We start from the raw sequence: 22983 nt of genomic DNA on the forward strand, positions 1-22983 counted from the left end.
GTGTATATAAAATATGAAAATGAAAATATAACCGCCATAAAAGTGCAGCAAAAGTAGTAATCTGACTCATGCTCTACATCCCAAGCTCTTTAAAGTCATATGATAGCCTCACATGAGGAACAGCCTTAAAGGGATAGATCACCCAAAAATGACAATTCCGTCATCATTTACTCACTCTCATGTTGTTCCAAACCTGAAAGCAGATTATGTGACATACCTTCTACATACATGTTTTTAACCAAACATTGACTGATTTGCCATATTTGATTTGAGAGCTTCGTTATTCATGATTTTCAGTGAATAACAACTAAACGTTTGGTCTTTTTCTTAAATCAAGCGATCGTACGACTTCAGAAAACGAGTCATATGGGCGTAATGATATTATTAAGGTGATTTAATGTAATTTTGGAGATTTTATTTTTAAGTGAACTATGCCTTTAAGAAATCGTTCAGAAAGAGAGAGAAAGTTAAATCTTACATGTCGGGAGAAGTAGTAGAAGCTGACCATCATGATGAAGATCATCACACTCATGGTGTATTTGGAGGGCACAAGATAAACTCTGTAAAAAAAAGAAAAACTTAAGCCCTGTAAAGCCTGACATGAAATAACAGCCAGGAGAATGTAAGTGGAGTAAAATGTCCAAGTAAGATGATATTTAAATGCTTAGTTTCATGATCAAAGCTCTGTAGTTTTAAAACATATAAATCAATGCAATACAGTGATGATTGAGAGATGAACAAATAAACCTTCCTCAAAAGCCTGATGGATCATATTTGTAACAGTGTTATTATACATTTAAGGCGAGACACTACAGGTGAATAGGGTAACATTTTTAACTAGCAGATATCACCATGAAACTTTCCCAGTTGATTACCTACATTAAGATGAGAAAAAAATGTATCACAAGTTTTCTGTAATTTAATGCTTAAATATGCAAATTAGGCTATATCTAATTAAATATGCGCTAATTTGCATATATTTAAAAAAACGAAATCTGAGTATTGGATAAAGCCAGGTTAAAAATAAATTTTTTCATTGTGTTCACATATTAGATGGGAAACAAATTACAGAGGGATTTATGGATATCTACTTTTGTTATCCTGTAAATCAGAATATACTGTCAATAGCCTTAAAAAATGATTTTCGCCATGTTTTTTGGAATAAAATGTTATATAAATCAGGCTAGGAATAATATATTTACAAATCCCTCTGTAAATGTCTTCATAATATAACTAGGTACAAGACTGGAAAGTTTGGGTGCTACTGAAGTGGAGATTTCGGACTTGGAGTTTGAGAGAAAAGTCATTTTGAGAAAACGGGCTTTAAAGATTTATCATCAGCCAATGAGATTGCGCATTCAGCCCTTTTACTTTCACGATTGGTTGCTGATAAAAAGGAAATGACCATATTTGGATCTGACAGCATTGTACAGGAGAGAGAGAGCTATCCAGCGGTGCATGTGATGACGCGGAGCAGCATGTTGATTAAGAACGCCAACTTTTGTTGAATTTATGAGAAATCTACAGACGCAAACAGACAAAGTGTAGTAAAATAAAGACCTAAATGTGTATTTTGGACTTTTTTTCACCACAAGTCTGAAAGAAGACATGTTACTGAAGACAAATATCCCAAAATCTCTAAATTGACCAGTAAAAAACCCCCCGATGTTTTTGCCTGCCGTCTCTCGCTTTAAGTACTGAGTAATAATAATGACCTACATGTACTAACTATAGGGTTAGGAATAGGGGTTGGTTTAGGTTAGGTTGGATGGATGGATGGATGCTTGCCTTGAATAAACCCAACTTCTACAGTGATCTGACTGAGATTCGCGCTTGACACACCTGTATTCCTTAAACCGGTCCCGATCGTAGAGGTCGAAGATGTCCGTCCAGCTGTAGATGTTGACGACACCCGTCGCTACAGTGATCAGCAGCATGAGCGTGAGCTTGACCATGTGGCTGACCTGCACCAGCATGGTGGTGGCCATGAGAGCCAGGACTGCGACGTAGCTGTAGTATTTAGGATTCTCCGAACAGTTCCTGGCGGCCGCTGAGACTGAAGGGACTGCAGTCGCCTCATTGGTGGAGGGCGGAGGAGCCCGACAGCTTAACTACAGAACACAGCAGAATCAGACAGAGGCACAGTGGTCAATAACATCAGCTAAAGGGGATGTGTGGGATTTTTTTCTTCTTCTGTGTTTTAGATGTTTCCGTTGTTTCAACTCATTGGTGTTATAAAATGTTGGTGTTTCACTACCGTTTAAAAGTCTGGGGTCCGTAAGACTTTTTAATGCTACCAAGGCTGCATTTATTTGATCAAAAATACAGTAAAACTGTTTTCTAATTTACTGTTTTAAAATGTATTTTGTTCCTGTGATAGCAAAGCTGATATTTGTATTATTATTAGTGTTGAAAACAGTTGCGATGCCTCATGTTTTTGAGGAAACTGTGATGCTTTACTTCAGGATTCTTTGATTAATGGAAAGTTTTAAAGCATCATTTATTTGAAACTGAAATCTTCTGTAACATTATAAATGCCTTGACTGTCACTTTTGATCAATTTAAAGCATCCTTGCTGAATAAAAGGGTTGATTTCTTACTGATCACAAACTTCTGAGTGGTGCTTTACATGATCTACGGTGTGTCAAAAACAAGTATTTTGAGAGTGCAAAAAGTTTGTGGAAAACAAAAGAGGCTCTTCAAAAAGGCACATTTCTCTATCGCAATGAAAATTTCATGATTTTAATGTCATTTCATTATTTTAGTCTTGCACTATTAAATTAGTTGTTGTTGGCTGGTATTACATCGTTTAATGTTTTTGTGGAAATAAAAAAAAAAGAGAGCCTTAGAAGGATGACTAAGTAGATGACATAGATGACTATGTAGGCTTACTAGTTGTGGTACAGAGCTATAAACTTGGATCTTCTCTGACTTGATTTTAACACTTTATATATGTATATATAGATGGAAACATAATTCAGTATAGGGCTTTACGTAACTGTTTTGCACACCAGCCACTGTGGCTATAGTGTTTTTCCAAAGTTACGAGCCACTCAGATTTTCACTGGCCACAATTTTGACATTGATACCATAGGGAAAAACTGCAATATAGATATTTTTAATATTATTATTAAAATCATAATTTGGCATCAGGTTGATTAGGCTGCTGTCACTTTAAGACCTGACGCACGGATCCATTATACTGTTACACATGCGTTTTCTTTCTCAACTGTTTACGTTCACTTAAAACATAACTGACTGTGTTCATGTGAATACTCGCCAGGACCATCATTTTGACATTATTTTGTGTGTATTTGACTGTTTAAGCACAATAAGCAGTGAAAAAGAACTCAATTTAGTCCTGAGAGGCGGCTTTCTGTGCGCACACTTTGGGTGTGAGCACAACATCTGCGAGAATCTGTAACATTATGCACAATACACACAATCCCACGTCGAAATTCAAGCCTGTAACACCAACAATATTCATCTGGAGAAAAATAAATGAGTGAGGGGAGGCGAGTTTATGTGTGCGAGAAAGCAGCTGGTATCGTGTATCTATTCGGCGGGAAATGTTTCAGACATTTCAGTATTGATATGTATTGAAAAAAACACTACATTGCACTTAGTTTATATTTCAGACGCCTTTGTAAAAGACTACAATTAAAAAATGTATATATTATATATAAAATTCAACCCGGCAAGTGTCTAGTAGGAGTGACTGCGTTACACACCACTGCTGAAATACACACACACATTTGGCAGGTTGGCGGGTGTTAATGTGTCAAGCCCTGTATATATATATATATATATATATATCTATATGGAAACAATTCATGGATGGATGGAAACATAGTTAATGAATGGATGGATACAAAATTCACAGACAGACAGACAGACAGACAGACAGACAGACATAGATAGATAGATAGATAGATAGATAGATAGATAGATATAGATGGATAGATGGATGGATGGATGGATGGATGGATGGATGGATGGATGGATGGATGGATGGATGGATGGATGGATGGATGGATGGATGGATGGATGGATGGATGGATGGATGGATGGATGGATGGATGGATGGATGGATGGATGGATGGATGGATGGATGGATAGATAGATAGATAGATAGATATTTCTTTAATTCGTTCACTTGTTTCTTACCATGTCCACTATGTCGGCCATTGTGACTATGAAGATGGCTGCCATGGCCCAAGTGTTGCGAGCCCAGCGCGTGTGATCAATCCAAGTGGAGAACGACACCAATCTCTTTGGAAAAACCTGAAAGCAAGAAGAAAAAGCAACTTACACTCAGAAAGCCACACACTAACATCCAGTCATAGGAAATGGTTTTAACCTTGTACGCACATGACCTGTTATCACAGTAAGTGACCAGTAAAGTCAATTGAAAGGTCTGTGATCTAATCACAGTGTGTGTGCGTTTACTTCAGCCCTGGGGTGGCTGGATGAACAGTGTTTGTGGAAACAATTGATTTAATCCACAACAACATGATTTTTAAAATCAATACATTTATATGTCCTTGTTGCCTAGTGGATGCGTGTGTGACCGCCCCTCCTTTCAAAATCACATTATCTCTGCGCTCGCTGAACCTGTGTGTGTATGTGTGGCTGCGAGGGAATCAATACTGGTAACTATATGTTGACCTAACTAATGAGGATGAGTCAAATATACTGGTGCATGCTGGAACAATAACTGGAAGAGGATGAGCCTCAGCAACAGCATTTCACTCATGTAACCCGTCACATTAATATTACATAAGAAGTCGACAAAGATTAGCATTAGATACGGAAACCTTGTTCAGCAGAACGTGGATCGTGACCCCGGAGCCTAATGGAAAGCTTAATCATGCAATTTTCAGGAAAATCTCAGCACAAAGAAGGAACCTTGACACAAAAGACAGAACTTTTTCTTCAGGAGTGTCCAGATAAGACCCGGTGATTTCATTGGGGTGGCAAAAAAACAACAACTAAAAAGTTAAACTGCAACTTCACGTTACGTGGCAAAATACACAATAGCCCGAATTCTATCCAAAAATTATTTTGTGAAAAAAGGTTTAGAGCTTCAAACCGATTACCGATATAGCTGATGGAAATGCCGGAGAGTGTCGACACAATCTTTTTTTTCGTTTAACTTTAACGCAGCTCAATGATGTCATGAATACATGTTGTTACCAAATAATTAGGATATATAGAACATTTAGCATTGGTGCATGTAGATTCAGAGTTTGCTTTATCTGAGGTCCTGCGCTCATTGAAGTAATGAACACACGTTAATCAGTTAGTAATGAGATGCATTTGAGTTTGTCGACATAAAACAGAAGTTGCAACCAACTCGTGACGTGTGTTTGAGTGACAGCTGTGTGTGATCGGTTAATGGAGGTGTTAGAACAGTAACTCACCCGTGGGAAAATGGCTGCCAGCGAACAGATAGTAAGAATAAGCAGCAAGACTTCTCCCACGGCCAGAGTCACGTAGTTTGCGACCAACCTGTGCAGAGCAAAAATAGATAGACAGGGGAAAATGAAAGAAAGACATGAGAACATCACAGAACACACAGTAATACAGGAATGAAAAAAACACAGTGGCATCACACTGGACCAATGCATTTCAAACCCTTGTGGAAAAGTGTGCTTAATGTGCTCTTATTCTGAAAAGTAGGACACTTAAATGAGCACACTTTCATGAATATGTTTCTTAACACACTTACGGTGCTTTTCCACTGCATGGTACGGCTCATGTTTGGGGGGTTTTCCACTGTGTACAGTACTTACTACCTGTTACTAAATGTTTTTTTGTTTGTTTGTTTTCGTCCGGACACAACGAACCAAGCGAACCGAACTAAAAGTATGAACACACTCTTAAGTACATTTTCAAAAAGTGCACCTTGTAATGTCAAATTACTTTAAAGTACTGTCACGGTCACGTTTAGTTCCTCTGTCTTGTTTAGTTCTAAGCTGTGTCTGAAATCGCCCTCATACCCTCATTCACGATTCCCTACATCACTAATATAGTTCACTTGAAGGAGTGAATGAACACGAGTGAGTGAATTTGGACACCCGAGTGCACCGGAAGCGCTGCTGCTTTTGCATAGTTTGTGCCGTTTAATAATCATTTGAAACTTAGCAAACTGTCAGCTCCAGTAGTAATGAACAGATTTATCTTGAACTCTGTCATGGGAACCATGTATAAACCTTACAATTTAATAATCATGTATTATATGTATGTATAACCTGTACATACCCTTGCGTGCTCACACACACCAGTTCATATTATTTACATACATACTTCAATTTCGCACCACTTACACCCCTTGGACTCTTCATCTCCTTCCCTATGGATTGTGCATTAAATGCATGTATGGCATAGACTGTGGGGGGGTTTCATGGGGATGATATAAAAAAGAGAGAAGGAAGTTAAATATGACAATGTGTTGACATTGATAAATGGAATGCAATGTAATTGTTTTGATAAATGCAATATGAATTGACATTTGGTTTGGTATATTGAAAATACGGCAAGACTTGTATTAGTTATGTGTGTTTTGGCTCCATTGTTCTGCTTCTGGCATTGACAATTAGGGGCCAGGATGTAGGAGCCATATTTAGAATTTTTGTGTACTACCAAAATTGATATTTGTTTAATTTACTTATTTTATATTTTTCTTTTGTTTCATATCTGGACTAACCTGTTCACGTGAATAGACTTGCTCCTCCTCCTTGACACGTCATTACGGCGCGAATGTGCAGGTCTTAAATGTGTATTAGAATTGTTGGTAGACAGGTTTGAGTAAATGGGCGAGCAACAGCTTTGAAGTCCTTGAGACTATTCCAGAAAGGTACAGAGCCCCTCTTGTGAAACAACTGGACTTGGACAGAGAAAAACCTCCTCTTGAGAGGGCACTCAGAATCCAGTGGAACATCCAAAAGGATGTCTTTACCTTTCGGGTAGCCGTTATAAATAGAGCTCCCACAAGACGAAACAATCCTTTCTGTAGTCAATTCTATCTATGACCCACTAGGTTTCCTTTCCCCGTTTGTTCTCAAGGCTAAGCAAATCCTGCAAAGGCTCTGCCATGAGATATATGGGTGGGATGAAATAATCTCAAATGAAATGATGAGACCATGGGAAAGATGGCTTACAGATGGCGCTTTTCCACTGCATGGTACGGTACGGCTCGGCTCGGTACGGCACGCTTTGGCGCTTTTCCACTGCATGGTACGGTACAGCTCGGTTCGGTACGGCTCACTTATGGCGCATTTCCACTGCATGGTACGGTACGGTACGGCTCGCTTTAAATGGTACCACCTCTGTTGAGGTTCCAAGCGTACCGTACCGATACTAAAATGTGACGTGAAAACACTGCAGAGCACTGATTGGTCAGACAGAATCATCTCTACCAGCGTCATTGTATTTACGACACGAGACACTTAAACCCGCTAGATTTAAATAGCCAGTAGACAACAGCCAACGCTGAAGCACCTGTTTTAAAAGTATTTGCTTCAAAAAAAGAGTATAAAAAAAAAAAAAAAAGAAGAAATGGCTGAATCGTGGACAGTGGACGAGGTGCAGACGTTCCTCGTTGGTTGCCGAGGAGTGGATGGGGAAACACGGAATGAAAAATTCGCATTTAATATGATGATGTCATGGTAGTAAAGACGGCAACTATAACAATCAGTCCCACCCACTTTGAAGCGGTACTAACTGCAGTGGAAAAGCAACCGAGCTAAAGCGAGCCGAATCGTGCCGTACTGAGTCGAGTCGTACCGCACAGTGGAAAAGCAAAGCGAGCCGAACCGTTCCGCGCCGAGTCGAACCGTACCGAACCGAGCCGTACCATGCAGTGGAAAAGCGCCAAGAGTTAGAATGTGTGCCCACATTGGACCAGCGCAGTTTGGAAAATGAATGAATGGATGATTCAGCTGTGGCGCCATCTTCTGGTCAGAGGTGGGAATTCATTTCGGCACAATCCTCACAGTGCATTATGGGTATTCTCTAGCCGTTGAGCGGTGCATTGTGGGATAGAATGAGTGCACTTGGCAATGTCCACTATGGTTTAGGACACCCCTACAAATGTCTATCCCTTCTAATAGTGCCCTATTTAAGGGTATAGGGGGCGATTTCATCAGTTGTCATGGTTTCTACTTAGTCCACACCTGTTTCCTGTTCTGTTGATGTTCTTCCCTCTGTGTATTTAAGCCCTCAGTTCTCCTCAGTTCATGTTCATTCGTTCCTAGTGTTTATTAAAAGTGTTATCTGCATTCATTCTGTGTTATGCATCTCTCTTATTGGATTACTACAGTACAAGCAAGTACACTTTAAATTATGTGTTTAATAATCGTTTATGTGCTTTAAAGATGTACACTTATTTTGATGTGATGACTAACATGCTAAATCAAATGTAAAGTACATGATTACAATGTAATGTAGTGTGTTGTTTAATATTACACTTCAAGTTAATATAGTTTAAATTGACTAAATTGCAACTTCATCATTCCAAATGTGTAATTACAAATATAGTTAAATGCAAGACATACAAGTTTCATTAGAAATGACATTAAAGTCTATTTTAGTTTACTATAAATGCTTGTCAGTACATTCACTTATGCGAATACCATATTTTTAAAGACAATATAAATAATTCGAAAATTACATCCAGTATATAAATTTTACTTAAGTGAGTCACAAAAGTACTCTTGAGTTCAGCTAACTGCATTTAATATACATTAAAACTATAATACATTTTAATTATAATAATAAATAATACAACAGGTGTCTAAAAACGTTCAGTTCGCACTTATAGTCTTAAAATATATTATTTCCACAATAAGTACTCTTTTTAAAACTATGCTAAAGTGTCCTTCTTTTTCACAAGGGTCCGCACAGATGAATTCTATGGAAGGCATTTTCTGCCAAATTTAAATAAATAAATGAAATGATTAAAATGAAAATGAAAACCAGATTAACGATTTCATTACAGAAATCTGTACGCAAAATATGTGACAAAATTGAGAATTAAAATTAAATGATTTCATTTTCACGGTGACAGTGCATCATCCCTGTCAAATTGAAAAATAAAATGCAATTGGTGATTTTACATTTCATTTTCACTACAGTCTCGAGGCAAGACTGCCAATATTAAAATGAAAAGCCAAACGTGAAAAAGAAACTACAAATACAGTTTTTACAAAGCTCTTTATTAATGCTCACGCAATAATAGTGACACAATTCAAATTCAAATGTAAATTTTCGTTTTCATTTTAATTCCTCTTTTATTTCACAGTTTTCATTTTCGTTTTCATTTTCAAAGACAACCTGCATGCAAATTCTATGTTAATGAGTGGGTGTGGCTTGTAACGGCGCTAGAGGCACGCCTTCTGTAAAGCGAAGTCACCGACGTCCCTGTTGCTGCATGAGTTGAATGTGTGAAACGAAATTATTTAAATGTGATTATATTGTAATCGAGACGACGAGATATGGCGAAATCTGTTAGTGAGCTTTTGCAGGAAGCTGCCGCAGCATTAGTGGAAACAACCAGCCTGACCAGCATACTTCAAACCCTCGGCGCACTGCAGTTCCTCGCACTGAGTCGCGGGCATCTTCAGTTGCCAGAGAAACTGTTCAAACAAAGTATCCGGTAGTAAGGCCATTATGATGTTAGACTAGATCATAATCGATGTGATTCATTAATGTATTAGGCTGTTTTGGAAATTCAACTATTTGGCTGTACAAAAGTCTTAGTAACACAATTTCTACAACAATTATAGCCAGACGGCCTGCATTTACAGTAGGCTAGATATTATAGCATTTTCCTTCAGGTCAGTCCTATATTCATAATAAAAAATCCGTTTGAATGTCCGCTGTGATATTTTGTACTTTTAACAGTTAAGGGGTTGTCCGTGCCTATTCATGTCAGTTGCGTCTTTCTTCTCCGTGATCACAAGTTTGAGTCATTTCAAAAGTCTTCTCTACTGACTGACTCACTCATTAAGACAGTCTTTGTCTCCATCTAATGGAGAAATAATGTAAGTTCTCCTGTTGCTTTATGGTCAGGGACTATTTTTTTTTCCAGCAGAAGGAATTGGCTTTTAGTGATTTTACTTCATGAAAGTTGCATAGATAGGCTACATATTTTTCGGGTTTAATATTTGTATTGTGTGGTAACCGTTTTATAAAAGCAATAAGGTACTCTAGGCTAGTGCTGAAGGGCGTTGTTAGGCATGACGCGAATATGAAACATTGGCCGAGGTCCTCGGTTAAAGCTAGTGATCAAGACTTGACTTGACTAACAGTTTCTCTGGCAACTGAAGATGCCCGCGACTCAGTGCGAACTGCAGTGGACCGAGGGTTTGAAGTATGCTGGTCAGGCTGGTTGTTTCCACTAATGCTGCGGCAGCTTCCTGCAAAAGCTCACTAACAGATTTCGCCATATCTCGTCGTCTCGATTACAATATAATCACATTTAAATAATTTAGTTTCACACATTCAACTCATGCAGCAACAGGGACGTCGGTGACTTCGCTTTACAGAAGGCGTGCCTCTAGCGCCGTTACAAGCCACACCCACTCATTAACATAGAATTTGCATGCAGGTTGTCTTTGAAAATGAAAACGAAAATGAAAACTGTGAAATAAAAGAGGAATTAAAATGAAAACGAAAATTTACATTTGAATTTGAATTGTGTCACTATTATTGCGTGAGCATTAATAAAGAGCTTTGTAAAAACTGGATTTGTAGTTTCTTTTTCACGTTTGGCTTTTCATTTTAATATTGGCAGTCTTGCCTCGAGACTGTAGTGAAAATGAAATGTAAAATCACCAATTGCATTTTATTTTTCAATTTGACAGGGATGATGCACTGTCACCGTGAAAATGAAATCATTTAATTTTAATTCTCAATTTTGTCACATATTTTGCGTACAGATTTCTGTAATGAAATCGTTAATCTGGTTTTAATTTTAATCATTTCATTTATTTATTTAAATTTGGCAGAAAATGCCTTCCATAGAATTGAAATCAAATCAAAATCCGAATCTAATTGAATCAGGAAATCCGTATGATTCCCAGCCTTAAATGAAGACGGATATTTCAAAGCCAGAGACAAAGGGGAACGCTAAGTAGCAACAGGACCTTATTTTTAGAGCAATAAACAGATGCTATAATAACTGTAAATAGATTATGACTGGCCTCGGTTGACTTTTGGCAGTGTTTGTATGGTGATTTGTTCATATTTAACTGACCAGGGGTCAATGAGGGCCTCCATGACCGCAGTGAAGAGCAACACGACACACGAGCAGCTGAAAGCGGCTCCACTCTGCTTCTCCTTCTCCACCGAGAAACGCGTTTCCAGCTCCGGGTCAGTGAAGCGCAGAGACAGACGATTAGTGTACTTCCCTTTCAGCCTGAAGAGCACACACACACACACACACACACACACACAAGTTACATACACAACACGACCATTGTGAAAAATGTAGTAGTGTGTAATATAATGTAGTGTAGTAATGTAGAAACATATAATGGAGTGTACTTCAAATCTTAAAAGTATATTTTTAAAACATCGTATTTGCAGATAATATAATATTAATGAACTATAAGGCCATGAATGTAAAAGAGAGTAGGCTACACATCTGTGAGTCATGACTACACTTTTTCATTATATTCTTTTGAAGTCTTCTATTTCTATAATATCTTTCTGCTCTGTTGAACACACACACACAGACACACACACACACACACACACACACGCACACACGCACGCACGCACGCGCACGCACGCACGCACACACACACACACACACACACTCACACTCACACTCACAGAGACACACTCAAACGCAGACACACACTCTCGAACAGACACACTCACAGACATATGAACAGACACACTCACACAGACACTTAAACGCACAGACACACACTCTCGAACGGACACACTCACATACACAGACACACACGCGTGCACAGACACACTCACACAGACATATGAAGAGACACACTCACACAGACACACTTAAAAGCACAGACACACACTCTCGAACAGACACACTCACATTCTCTCACACACACACACACACACACACACACACACACACACACACAGACACATTCACACACTCACAGAGACACACTCAAACGCACAGACACACACTCTCTCTCTCACTCTCTCACTCACTCACACACACACACACACACACACACCCACACACACACACACACAGACAGACACTCAAACACACTGACACACTCACGATCAGACACACTCAGACACCACACTCTCTCTCTCACACACACACACACACACACACACACACACACACACACACACACGCGCACACACACACACACACACACACACACACACACACACAGATACACTCACACAGACATATGAACAGACACACACTCACACAGACACACACTCTCGAACAGACACTCACATACACACACACGCACACTCTCACACACACACACACACACACACGCACAGACACACTCACACAGACATATGAACAGACACACTCACACAGACAGACACACACTCTCGAAACAGACACACTCACATACACACACACGCGCACACTCTCTCACACACACACACACACACACACACACACACACACACACACACACACACACACACACACACACACACACACACACACACACACAGACACACTCACACAGACATATGAACAGACACACTCACACAGACACACTCAAACGCACAGACATACTCTCGAACAGACACACTCACATACACACACACACACGCACACTCTCTTACACAGACACACACACACACCGTCGCTCACACACACTACGTACGCTTGTACGGTCTCTCTCTCCAGCAGAGCTTCATTGAGGAGTTTATTGAGCTCCTGCTCATTCTCCTGAGCGTCGATCACTCTCTCGGCCAGATCACGCAGACGTAACCGACGCCGCGGGTTTGGGAACGAGGGGTTCACCACCTGTGATCAGACACACACACACATGAGATCTGCATGCATATCCAAAACCATTATCATGACAAATACAGAAAAATCCAAGTGCAACACATTTTCAGCATGGCAATATTGTTAAATGAAACAATGCATCCCTATACATCCTTTCACACTAATTATGAAAATTCATGTTTCATATTACAATGATTTGGTAACATTTTTTTTTTTTTTTGTGCAGACACTGAAGAACATTTTGGACCAATACGAATTTTACTTTTGGCAAATGAGTCTAAAATGATCATGCTATTACATAAACATACTGAAATATAGAGTTTAAAGGGCTTTTTCAATACCAGTCCTGTAATTATACAGGCTTCTTTAAAACCAATTAGTCAACTAGTTGTTCAGGCAAGTCAGCAGTTGATTATTTCAAATGAGTAAAATCCTGTCATACTTTTAGTTTACACTTTATTTTAAGGTGTCTTTGTTAGTGTAATTTCACATTTAAGTGCTGAGTAATAGTAATTAACTACATGTCTTTCTTATAGGGTTGGGGTTTGGTTTATGGTTAGCATGTAATTATGGATCATTTATAGTTAGACACATACTAAATAGCTAAAACATTACGTTTTAACATTATTACTAATGCATTTGTTCATGAATGACATTTTTTTTAAATATAAAATCCTTTGAGATTTTAATCCATAATTATTTTAACATAAAAAAAAAAATACATCACATCAACTTTACAAGGATAAAGTTTAAAAGGTGATACTAGTCGTGGAATTAGACAGGGCTTCGATTAGTCACCTAGTTCTTTGGGCAATTCAACAACTAGTCGATCAGTTTTGCACATCCCTACTGCCAAAGAAGGAACTATATACAGTAAAATCCCACTATATCTGTTTTCTCCCTGAATTATATATATATATATATATATATAAAAAAAAATATTATGGAAATATAGGACTGTTCAAAAGTTTGGGGCCAGTAAGATTTTTTTGAATGTAGTGTCTTTTGCTTATATTTAACTTTAAAAAAATATATTTATTTATTTATTATTTATTTTGTTTATAAACTGTGTCTTATTTTATTTTATGCATTTATTCCTTAAATATTGTTTAATTAAACAATTTAAAAGAACTGTTGTCTATTAAATCAGAATTTTCAGCATCATTACTCCATTTGATGCTCAAGAAACATTTCTGATTATTATCAATGTTTCATATTTTTGTGGAATTTTATTTTTTTTCAGGATTCTTTGATGAACCGAAAGTTCAAAATAACATTAATAACATATCCGCCTAAACTGAGCACATTCTTTTTTGTGTACATTTTTTGAATTTAGAATTTTTAGAATTTCCATACAGCGTACCTAAAATTTGCAAAAAGAAAATAGGTGGATGGAAACATACAGTCAAACCAGATATAATTTTTTATATTTTTTTACTAGTGGTTGCAGGACACTATAGTTCATGTATGTAAGTGAGGAGAGCAAAATAAAGTAAACTGTGGCATATTATACCCCAAAAGTCTTCATACAGTGACTACCAGTAACATTTATACAAATTTAGGACCAAAAATGATTCAGACACTTTGAGCTGAGCATGTTTTGCTGAAGTGTTTTTTCTTTAATTGCTAATGCGACCTTTTTACACCACAGACTGAACACAATGAAGCATTGCTTGGTGATTGGTTGAGCTAAACTGGTATTATCTAATTGTGTAGTTAAATTTAACAGCTGACAGATATTCAGCATAATTCATGTGTGAGACAGTCTAACAGAAGGATGGACAAAATCAGTCAAATATCAACTGATTTGATCATTCTTGTAATGTTTTATCACCATTTTCTATTTTCTACTATAGCGAGTAAACTGTGATAATGTGAGAAACGTTGAAGGTGTCTGAATAAGTTTCGGTTTGACTGTACATGGAGTGTGTGCATACCCGTGTGTCCAGCTCCTCTGGATCCTCCGGTGTGGTGCATGCCGTGTGGACGCTCCCATTACATTCCTTGGTGTTGATGAGTAGTGGAGAGTTCCCGTTCGACGACGTCACCGAAAGCTTCTGGAGAAAACATAGTCGAGGGCGTGAGAATGAGAGAGACACACAGAGATGGAAATGACAGTAAGAGGAAATGACACCCACGACTCCATTGATGCCGTTCTTGCCCACGGGGCCCTTGGGCACCAGCACCAGGTGTGTTTCAATGCCCCTTTCCTTCAGGTATTCACAGCGGTCTCCTCCATTCCCTGGCTCCACATCAAACTCCCCGTGCAGACACTCCAGAGTATTCTGGGAGATGTGCACTCGCCTACAAGACACACATTTGAGTTCAAGCATAACCAGTTTTCTGAGTCCGTTACTGGCAGTTCTTTCGCTGATTACACAACACTTACAGTTCATCTGGTGAAAACTCGAGAGCCACTAACCACACGCAAACCACCTTCACCTAGTCTTATCTGTGCTGGTTTAGTGCTGAGCTGGAAGCATTTCCATTAAGTATATGTGACCCTGGATCACAAAACCAGTCACGAGTCGCACGGGTATATTTGTGGCAATAGCCAACAACACATTGTAAGGGTCAAAAATATCGATTTTTCTTTTATGCCAAAAATCATTAGGATTTTAAGTAAAGATCGTGTTCCATGAAGATATTTTGTAAATTTCCCACCGTAAATATATAAAACATTTATTTTTGTGAGTGAATGCAGTACAATCGTGAACATAAATGGTCAACTTTAAAGGAGATTTTCTCAATGTTTCGATTTTTTTTGCACCCTCAGATTCCAGATGCTCAAATAGATGTATCTTGACCAAATATAGCTTGTTTATTCAGCTTTCAGATGATGTATAAATCTCAATAAAAAAAAATTGACCCATGTGACTGGTTTTGTGGTCCAGGGTCATATATGCCCTTGTGAAGAATAAGTACACTTTAGCAAACATATTAGTAACTACCGGTATTTGGAAAAATACACAGAAATAATAAGAGACTTTAAAAGAATCTACTTGTAATGTAATGTTTGTAAATGTTATTAAATATAATGAGCTGAACTTATGAGTGCTTGTTTGGGGTAGGACTAGTACATCTTTATATGCAATTTCATAATTATTGTCTACGAAATATGGTTAAAGAGAACTGCTGAATGCACTGACGGGCATTTATGGGAAACTAAAATTTAATTGAATGTCATTTCTATTGAAACCTGTATGTCATGTATTTAAATATATTTGTAATTACACATTTGAAATGATGAAGGTTTAATTTAGTGCACTTAAAATATATCTAATATCAAATAACACTAGTATTTAGAGTATAGTATGTTAACATGTGCTTTAGTATGTTAGTCAACATCAACATAAGTGACTTCTTTGAAGCATGACAAAATATTACTAAAACATAATGATTTAAAATATACTCAACATTATTAAGTCATATAAGTGTACTCCCTTTAAATACACTTAAGAGGCCTTTTATTTCATTAATATGTGCAGATTGTAAAAAAATATATACTTAAAGATATGCTGTACACTACAAGTGCACATTAAATACAATTAAGTGCACTTCTTTTTCACAAGGGTGGGTCTCAGTGTTATTGTGTATTGTTGACGACGGATAAGGGTCTAATAATCTGGCATATATCCAGATGTGTCTATCCACGGCTGTCCGCTCATGTTTGGTGTGCAGTGTGTGGGTGTAATTCAGTTAGGGAGGAGTAAAGTTTAACTTGAACAACCAGATGCATTTACACTTGTCTGAGTCATTTTTGCAGTGACTGATCTGCCATCTGTCTTCTCTGTGTCTCAGAGGGCATTTACACTGGATACACACATGAATGAACAGCTGCATGATATATAATCAATCAATCAATTACAGGCTGTGATTTAATCAAGTAAATAATATACGTGCTACCGTTTTCAGAGTGAAGGGCGTCATTTACACGAGTGTGGTTCATGATACGGTGTCTCAGAACCGCTGCAATTTAATATTACTCTGAAATAATAATAATTATTAATAAGATTTGATTGTGATAATTATTAAATGTATTAAACAAAATAAGAAATATATTGTAATAATAACCTTGTGCTGTAAAATATTCATCAAATACATTTTGTTTTACTGTAAAATTACTGTCTAAATTTCTTAATTTTCAAGCGGTATACCATCAAGCTTTTATTTTGATGGGTTACCAGCAAATAAATAAACGCGCTGTTGGTTTCAGAGTGAAAGCACTATGTTCATTTACACGCATGTTTGAAAATGAGGAAATTAAGACATAAAAATATTGTAATTTTACAGTAAAATAAAACTAATTTGATGATTTAATATCTTTAATATCAGGGCTCAACGCTAAGGTTTTTTGCTACTGGCCCAGGCGAGACGGTTCAGATTTTTACTTGCCCTGCTAAAATGCACAATACAATTCTTGTTTTCGTTGTTTTTGACCCATGTAACCTTGTAAACAGTGCTTTAAGATTTTCAGGTAGGTCTAACGGGTGAATATACAGAAATTGAGTAACCAAACACTGCACCCTGAATAAACTATACATTGAATATGTATTAATCCTTGTTAAAGCTACAAAAGTTATTCAGTCAAGAGCAGTGAGTGTTTTTCTCTTTGTCTTTTGTTCTTTGATTAACGTTAATGACAGATAGCAGCAGGTTTAATATTCGTATCACGCTTGAATGGTTTAATAGCACTTGAATGAATGATAGCACAATCATATACTGTAGTGCAGCCAAAGGATAAAAAACAACAACAAAAAACGGATGCTAATTGTGTTAAATATCTTTAACGTTAAAAAAAAAAAAAAAAATGAATCGCAAAAATTAACAGCCCTGATAATCATTATTAATTATTTCTAAATAGAGCTATTAATGGCATCTGGGGGAAATTCATACCATGCCAAAATTGTTGTCCGGCCCTGCAAAATGTACATCAAATATTATTAAAAATGTGTTAAAGATTTTGTAAGCATATTGCAAAGTCGATTGTTTTAATTTGTGACAATAACGAAATGAAACGTGTCAAATTGTGCAGACATAATTTTTGGCCAGGCTGTCATACAAAGAAACTATGAAAACAAGGGAGAACCAACGAAATATTAATAACTAATTATGTTTTATATTGTCAGTGTATGTTTTTCCAGTGAGCTTTCTGTTTTGTTCGTCCCTCGCATGTAAAATATTGTTTCCCTCATATTTTGATGGTTTAATCACTTTTGGCCACTACTGTACATTGCAGAAAAACAAATGATTATTTTTCCGCTATCGTGCAGCCCTACAGTAAAAACGTATGAAATGGCCAAATCTAGTGAACTGACCCTAGCATTCTGAACCCCCCCAAAAAAGGTGCAGGTCTTTACCCTGGTATTCCTCCTGCCTCCATCTTGTTGGCCACCGTCACGTCAGTAGACCACACATCATACTGCCAGCGCTTCTGTCCGAGCACCCCCCCCAAGACTGTCCCAGAATGCACCCCGACACGCATGTCCACATCGGTCTGCGTCTTCTCTCGGACATATCTGAAATCCAGATGAACGTGTCAAACCTTGTCATATTCAAGCACGCCCAACTTAATCTATTTATAAATAATTGTTATGAACCAGTCACTAATTTCCATGAACAATCGTGATGACAGTTCACGAATTAAATGATTATGCATCACTTACGAAATGGCCTCAACCATAGCCAAGCCCATCATGATGGAGCAGGCCGCATGGTCATCACGGTAATCTGGAAGGCCACAAATACAGTAATAGCAGTCGCCGAGAATCTTGATCCTCAACTGGTGGTATTTCTGACGAGGAAAGAAAGTACAGCACTTTTAGATTTATTCGGGCTTTACTGGTCAAAAAAGTGATCAGCCAATAGCCGATAAAGCGTCACTAGAGAGCAGCAGTGTACGGCCACTTTTTCAGATGCCTAGATTATAGGAGTTTTTATCATTTTCTTAATAGAGACTATTGTCAGAGCCCGTCTACGGAGAACCTGCCCACTCCCTATTAAGTCCTATTGTACCGAATTTTGGTTGTAGTTCCACCAGAGTTCCACTGGGGGCGATCGCCCATGAGTGCAGAATGAATGGGAGTCTATGGAGCTTGACGGCTAAATTTGTCTCTTTCACCCGATTGCTGTTGAGAAATCTCAGATTTTATTGTAGGTTTTGCAAGTTCACCATGAGTTATAGGTCGAAAGTTGAATGAACGAGTACTTATGTCCTTTCGATTTCTTACAGGTTGAGTTGTTGTTGCCCATAACACGCTAGCATTCTGCTAATGAACGCTGATTGGTCAGTGAAGGACTGATTACGAACAGAGATACCGCTTGATGGCATCCGAAGCGGGACCAGAAACAAACAAAACAAAAACTCGTCTAGCACGTGTATTTACCTGTGTCAGCTGTGTGTGTTTTTATCTGTGTCAGCTGTGTTGTCGATGCCTCGAGAGAAAAGAAAGTGCAGAGCGCGAAAGCACCAAAGTGGCTGAAGGATTGCCGTAAGCAGTATCTCTGGTCGTACGATGTGTATGACGTCATTGACACTTTAAAAGACTTTTTAAAGCAAATAAGTGACTCTAAAAAACCCTTTCGAATACAAAATTCAAATTACTAGACAAAAAATTATATCCTGAGAAAAGTGGATTTTGATGGGTATAGCGCCATAGACCTCCATTCATTCTGCACTCGTTCTGTGAGCGCCCTCATATGGAACCAGAGTGGAACTGCAACCAGTTCAGAAGCCGGAGGTTTACTGAGAGTGACACTTCTCCCCTTATTAGACATTCTCTGCTATTGTCCTATTGTTCCTGCTGTTTGTCTTTCTGTGATTAGTTCATGTTTTCTTTGGGTGCGTCTCAACCAGCTCCCTAGTTTCCATGTATCGTGTACATGAATTCGGGCACTGGTTAGGACAGCAAGGGTTACTGCTACATTACGATAAATGACAGAAACCATAGTAACAAACAGGCTTGGGATGAACTAATGAAGGAGGAGTGGCTAGAAGCTGAACACAATGAACATAGAGGAAGTCCAAACACAAACAGAAACGTGACACATATACAGTACGTGCAACATTTCAGCCCTGTTTAAATTATAAATGTTAGCTTGTTTATGTTTATTTCCTGTCTAGTGTTGTATGTTTATGCTGAAATATAATAAAATAATGGTTTGAATAAAAATAAAAAAACATCTATCGTGTGTCATTATGTGTAATGAGTTGGCTCACATGACTTATGAGTTTTGCGCTTCAGAACTTCCATTTAGGGAACATAGTGAGCATCAACGCTCCCTGGTTTTCACAGTGCATTGTGGGTCTTTTTAGGGAGCGAATGTTTCAGTGCACTGGTAGGATTTTGCGCTTGAGGAACCCTAATCAGTGCCCTGACTACTGAACTAGATAGCATATTAAGACTGTTTCTATCACTCTCTTGTTTGTTTCCATAGTTACCCTCGTTAGTTACCATAACTACTCATTTCCCACACCTGTTAGCTTGTGAATTTCTACCCCGTGTTTCTCTTTGTCTTTATCTGGTAGTGTTGGGAGAAACAAAGCTTTTCAAAAAAAAAAAATTGATACGTGCTCCGAATCACTGGTTCAAAACAAATTCATTGTAAAGGTTTCGAAGCTTCACAAAGCGTTTTTTGAAAGCGTCCATCACTATTGTCTAGTGATTTCCTCTATGGATGTTACATGCGTTTGTTTTAGTCCTGTTTCTCCTGTGTTTGGAATATCCTGTTTTCTGCCTGGATTTACTTTTCTTGTTTTATTTAAATAAACGTGTGTATTGCACTTGGATCCGACACTCCCTCGTTTCAACAGCCCCGTCACAGGACACCAGACTATATGGATCTAGCAGTAAGATGAATCCGGCCTCGTGAAGGCACACGTACACTTGAGGACCATACTAGAGACTTCTTGGACATTGCTTATCTAACTGACCTCCTGGACTTTGCCCTCATTGATTTCTATTGCCATGGACTAAATAACCATTTTCAATCAATACTTCTCTGTGATGGTCCTCGAGGGTTGCTGTGTGAGTTGTTGGAGTACGTCCTTCAGTTGAAAGGTTCCCCCTTTCACCGTGGGGGAGGTGGAGGATCCGATGGTCCGGAGTCTGCTGGTCCCAACGCTTCCAAGTTTGGTGTTCCCAAGTCCGATGGTCTCAGTGCTTCCAAGTCCAGTGGTCCCAAGTCCGGGGGTCTCAGCGCTTCCAAGTCTGGTGGTCTTAGCACTTCCAAGTCTGGTGGTCTTAGCACTTCCAAGTCCGGTGGTCTCAGCGCTTCCAAGTCTGGTGGTCTTAGCACTTCCAAGTCCGGTGGTCTCAGCGCTTCCAAGTCCGGTGGTCTCAGCGCTTCCAAGTCCGGGGGTCTCAGCGCTTCCAAGTCCGGTGGTCTCAGCGCTTCCAAGTCTGGTGGTCTCAGCGCTTCCAAGTCTGGTGGTCTCAGCGCTTCCAAGTCTGGTGGTCTCAGCGCTTCCAAGTCCGGTGGTCTCAGCGCTTCCAAGTCCGGTGGTCCTAAGTCCGGTGGTCTCAGCGCTTCCAAGTCCGGTGGTCTCAGCGCTTCCAAGTCTGGTGGTTTCAAGTCCAGTGGTCACAGCGCTTCCAAGTCCGGTGGTCTCAGCGCTTCCAAGTCCGGTGGTCCTAAGTCCGGTGGTCTCAGCGCTTCCAAGTCCGGTGGTTTCAGCGCTTCCAAGTCTGGTGGTTTCAAGTCCAGTGGTCACAGCGCTTCCAAGACTGGTGGTCCCAAGTTCGATGGTCCAAGAGATCCTGTCGCCATCGGCTGCGCTCCCTGTGATGGCAGCTGCCATCTTTTGTGTTTGGGATGCAACAGTTCCCCTGCTCCTTCCAAGGCATCGGCGATCACTACAGCTCTTCCCAGGGCAGCTGCGTCTCCTCCTGAACCCTCTGCCTGCCCTGTCACAGCCACAGAGGCTGTCTATGAACATCTGTCCGCCCAGTTACGGCCATGGAGGTCGCTTTTGGACTCTCTGTGTCCCTTATCACGGCCGTTTAAACCATCCCTGAACTCTCTGCGCTACCTGTTTCTGTGATCTTATCTGAACTCTCTGGGCTTTTTCCTCTCTGTCCTTCCAGAGCCACTGTGGTCTTCAGCCCCATCTGCTTCATAACGGTGGTCTCCAATATAAATCTTGTTATATTATAAATGCCTTTTGATCAATTTAATGTGTCCTTGCTGAATAAAAGTATTAATTAAAAACTTTTGACTAAACTATGTCATGTCTTCAGGATTTATATTGGCATTTAACATTTGTTTTAGACAACGTTGAAATCAGTCTGATTTATAGCATCTACAGAAGCCATAAAATCAGGTAATCTATGGAGAAAATTAATATGATTTTTTACTTTAAACTCTACTGTTGCACTCTATATGAATAGGTTAAAATCTGTGAACACCAAAAATTATTTAATCTTATAAACTTTACTAAACGTATATTGAAAAAAGCATGCATACAGATAACAGTAACTCACAGCTGCTAGCTTGTCGAAACGGGCAAACAATTCGTTAAGCAACTTAACCAATTCCTGCGCACTACAGGACGAGGACAGCTGTGTGAAGCCCACGATGTCTGCGAACAGAATACTGCAACAGAAATACAGTAACAGGCTCCTTTTAGAAACAATCTGCATCAAGCTTTGCCCCCATTTACTGAAAAGCTGCAACAAACTCACCTGACATTCTCATGCCGATACATGTACATCGTGTTGAACTGCTGCATCTCTTTCTGACTGGCTTCTTTCTTCATGTCCTGAAGCATCTCGTCTGCGATGTGCTTGGGCAAGATGGACAGCAGGAGACGCTCCTGTACGAGAAAGAACATCGACTGATTATACGAACATAACTGTCTTGTGCATTTGTTACTGTACATGCGCATCTGCACACTGGACACACACAAGTTCTACACCTTTGCATGTTTGTTTGCTAAATACTCATTCGGCAATTTTCTTTCTTTAAAAAAACAATTAGTCTAAAAAGACTGTTTGGGCCAGGTACAT

At 39.0% G+C, this 22983-nt stretch overlaps 1 protein-coding gene across 1 annotated transcript in view; it reads right to left on the bottom strand.

Annotated features, from left to right (window-relative positions):
- Positions 1 to 22983, bottom strand: part of adcy3a (adenylate cyclase 3a) — a 52348-nt gene that overhangs the window by 18507 nt on the left and 10858 nt on the right. The window contains exons 3-14 of the mRNA XM_084386087.1: positions 22660 to 22790; positions 22459 to 22570; positions 18643 to 18770; positions 18337 to 18495; positions 15115 to 15280; positions 14914 to 15033; positions 12849 to 12991; positions 11261 to 11422; positions 5424 to 5511; positions 4168 to 4284; positions 1843 to 2111; positions 479 to 560 (exon numbers count right to left, since the gene is read on the bottom strand). Of these exons, the coding sequence (XP_084242213.1) occupies positions 479 to 560; positions 1843 to 2111; positions 4168 to 4284; positions 5424 to 5511; positions 11261 to 11422; positions 12849 to 12991; positions 14914 to 15033; positions 15115 to 15280; positions 18337 to 18495; positions 18643 to 18770; positions 22459 to 22570; positions 22660 to 22790 (1677 nt within the window). The remainder of the gene's footprint in view (positions 1 to 478; positions 561 to 1842; positions 2112 to 4167; positions 4285 to 5423; positions 5512 to 11260; positions 11423 to 12848; positions 12992 to 14913; positions 15034 to 15114; positions 15281 to 18336; positions 18496 to 18642; positions 18771 to 22458; positions 22571 to 22659; positions 22791 to 22983) is intronic.

Source organism: Rutilus rutilus, assembly GCF_951802725.1.
Source record: "Rutilus rutilus genome assembly, chromosome: 17".
Lineage (NCBI taxonomy): Eukaryota > Metazoa > Chordata > Actinopteri > Cypriniformes > Leuciscidae > Rutilus > Rutilus rutilus.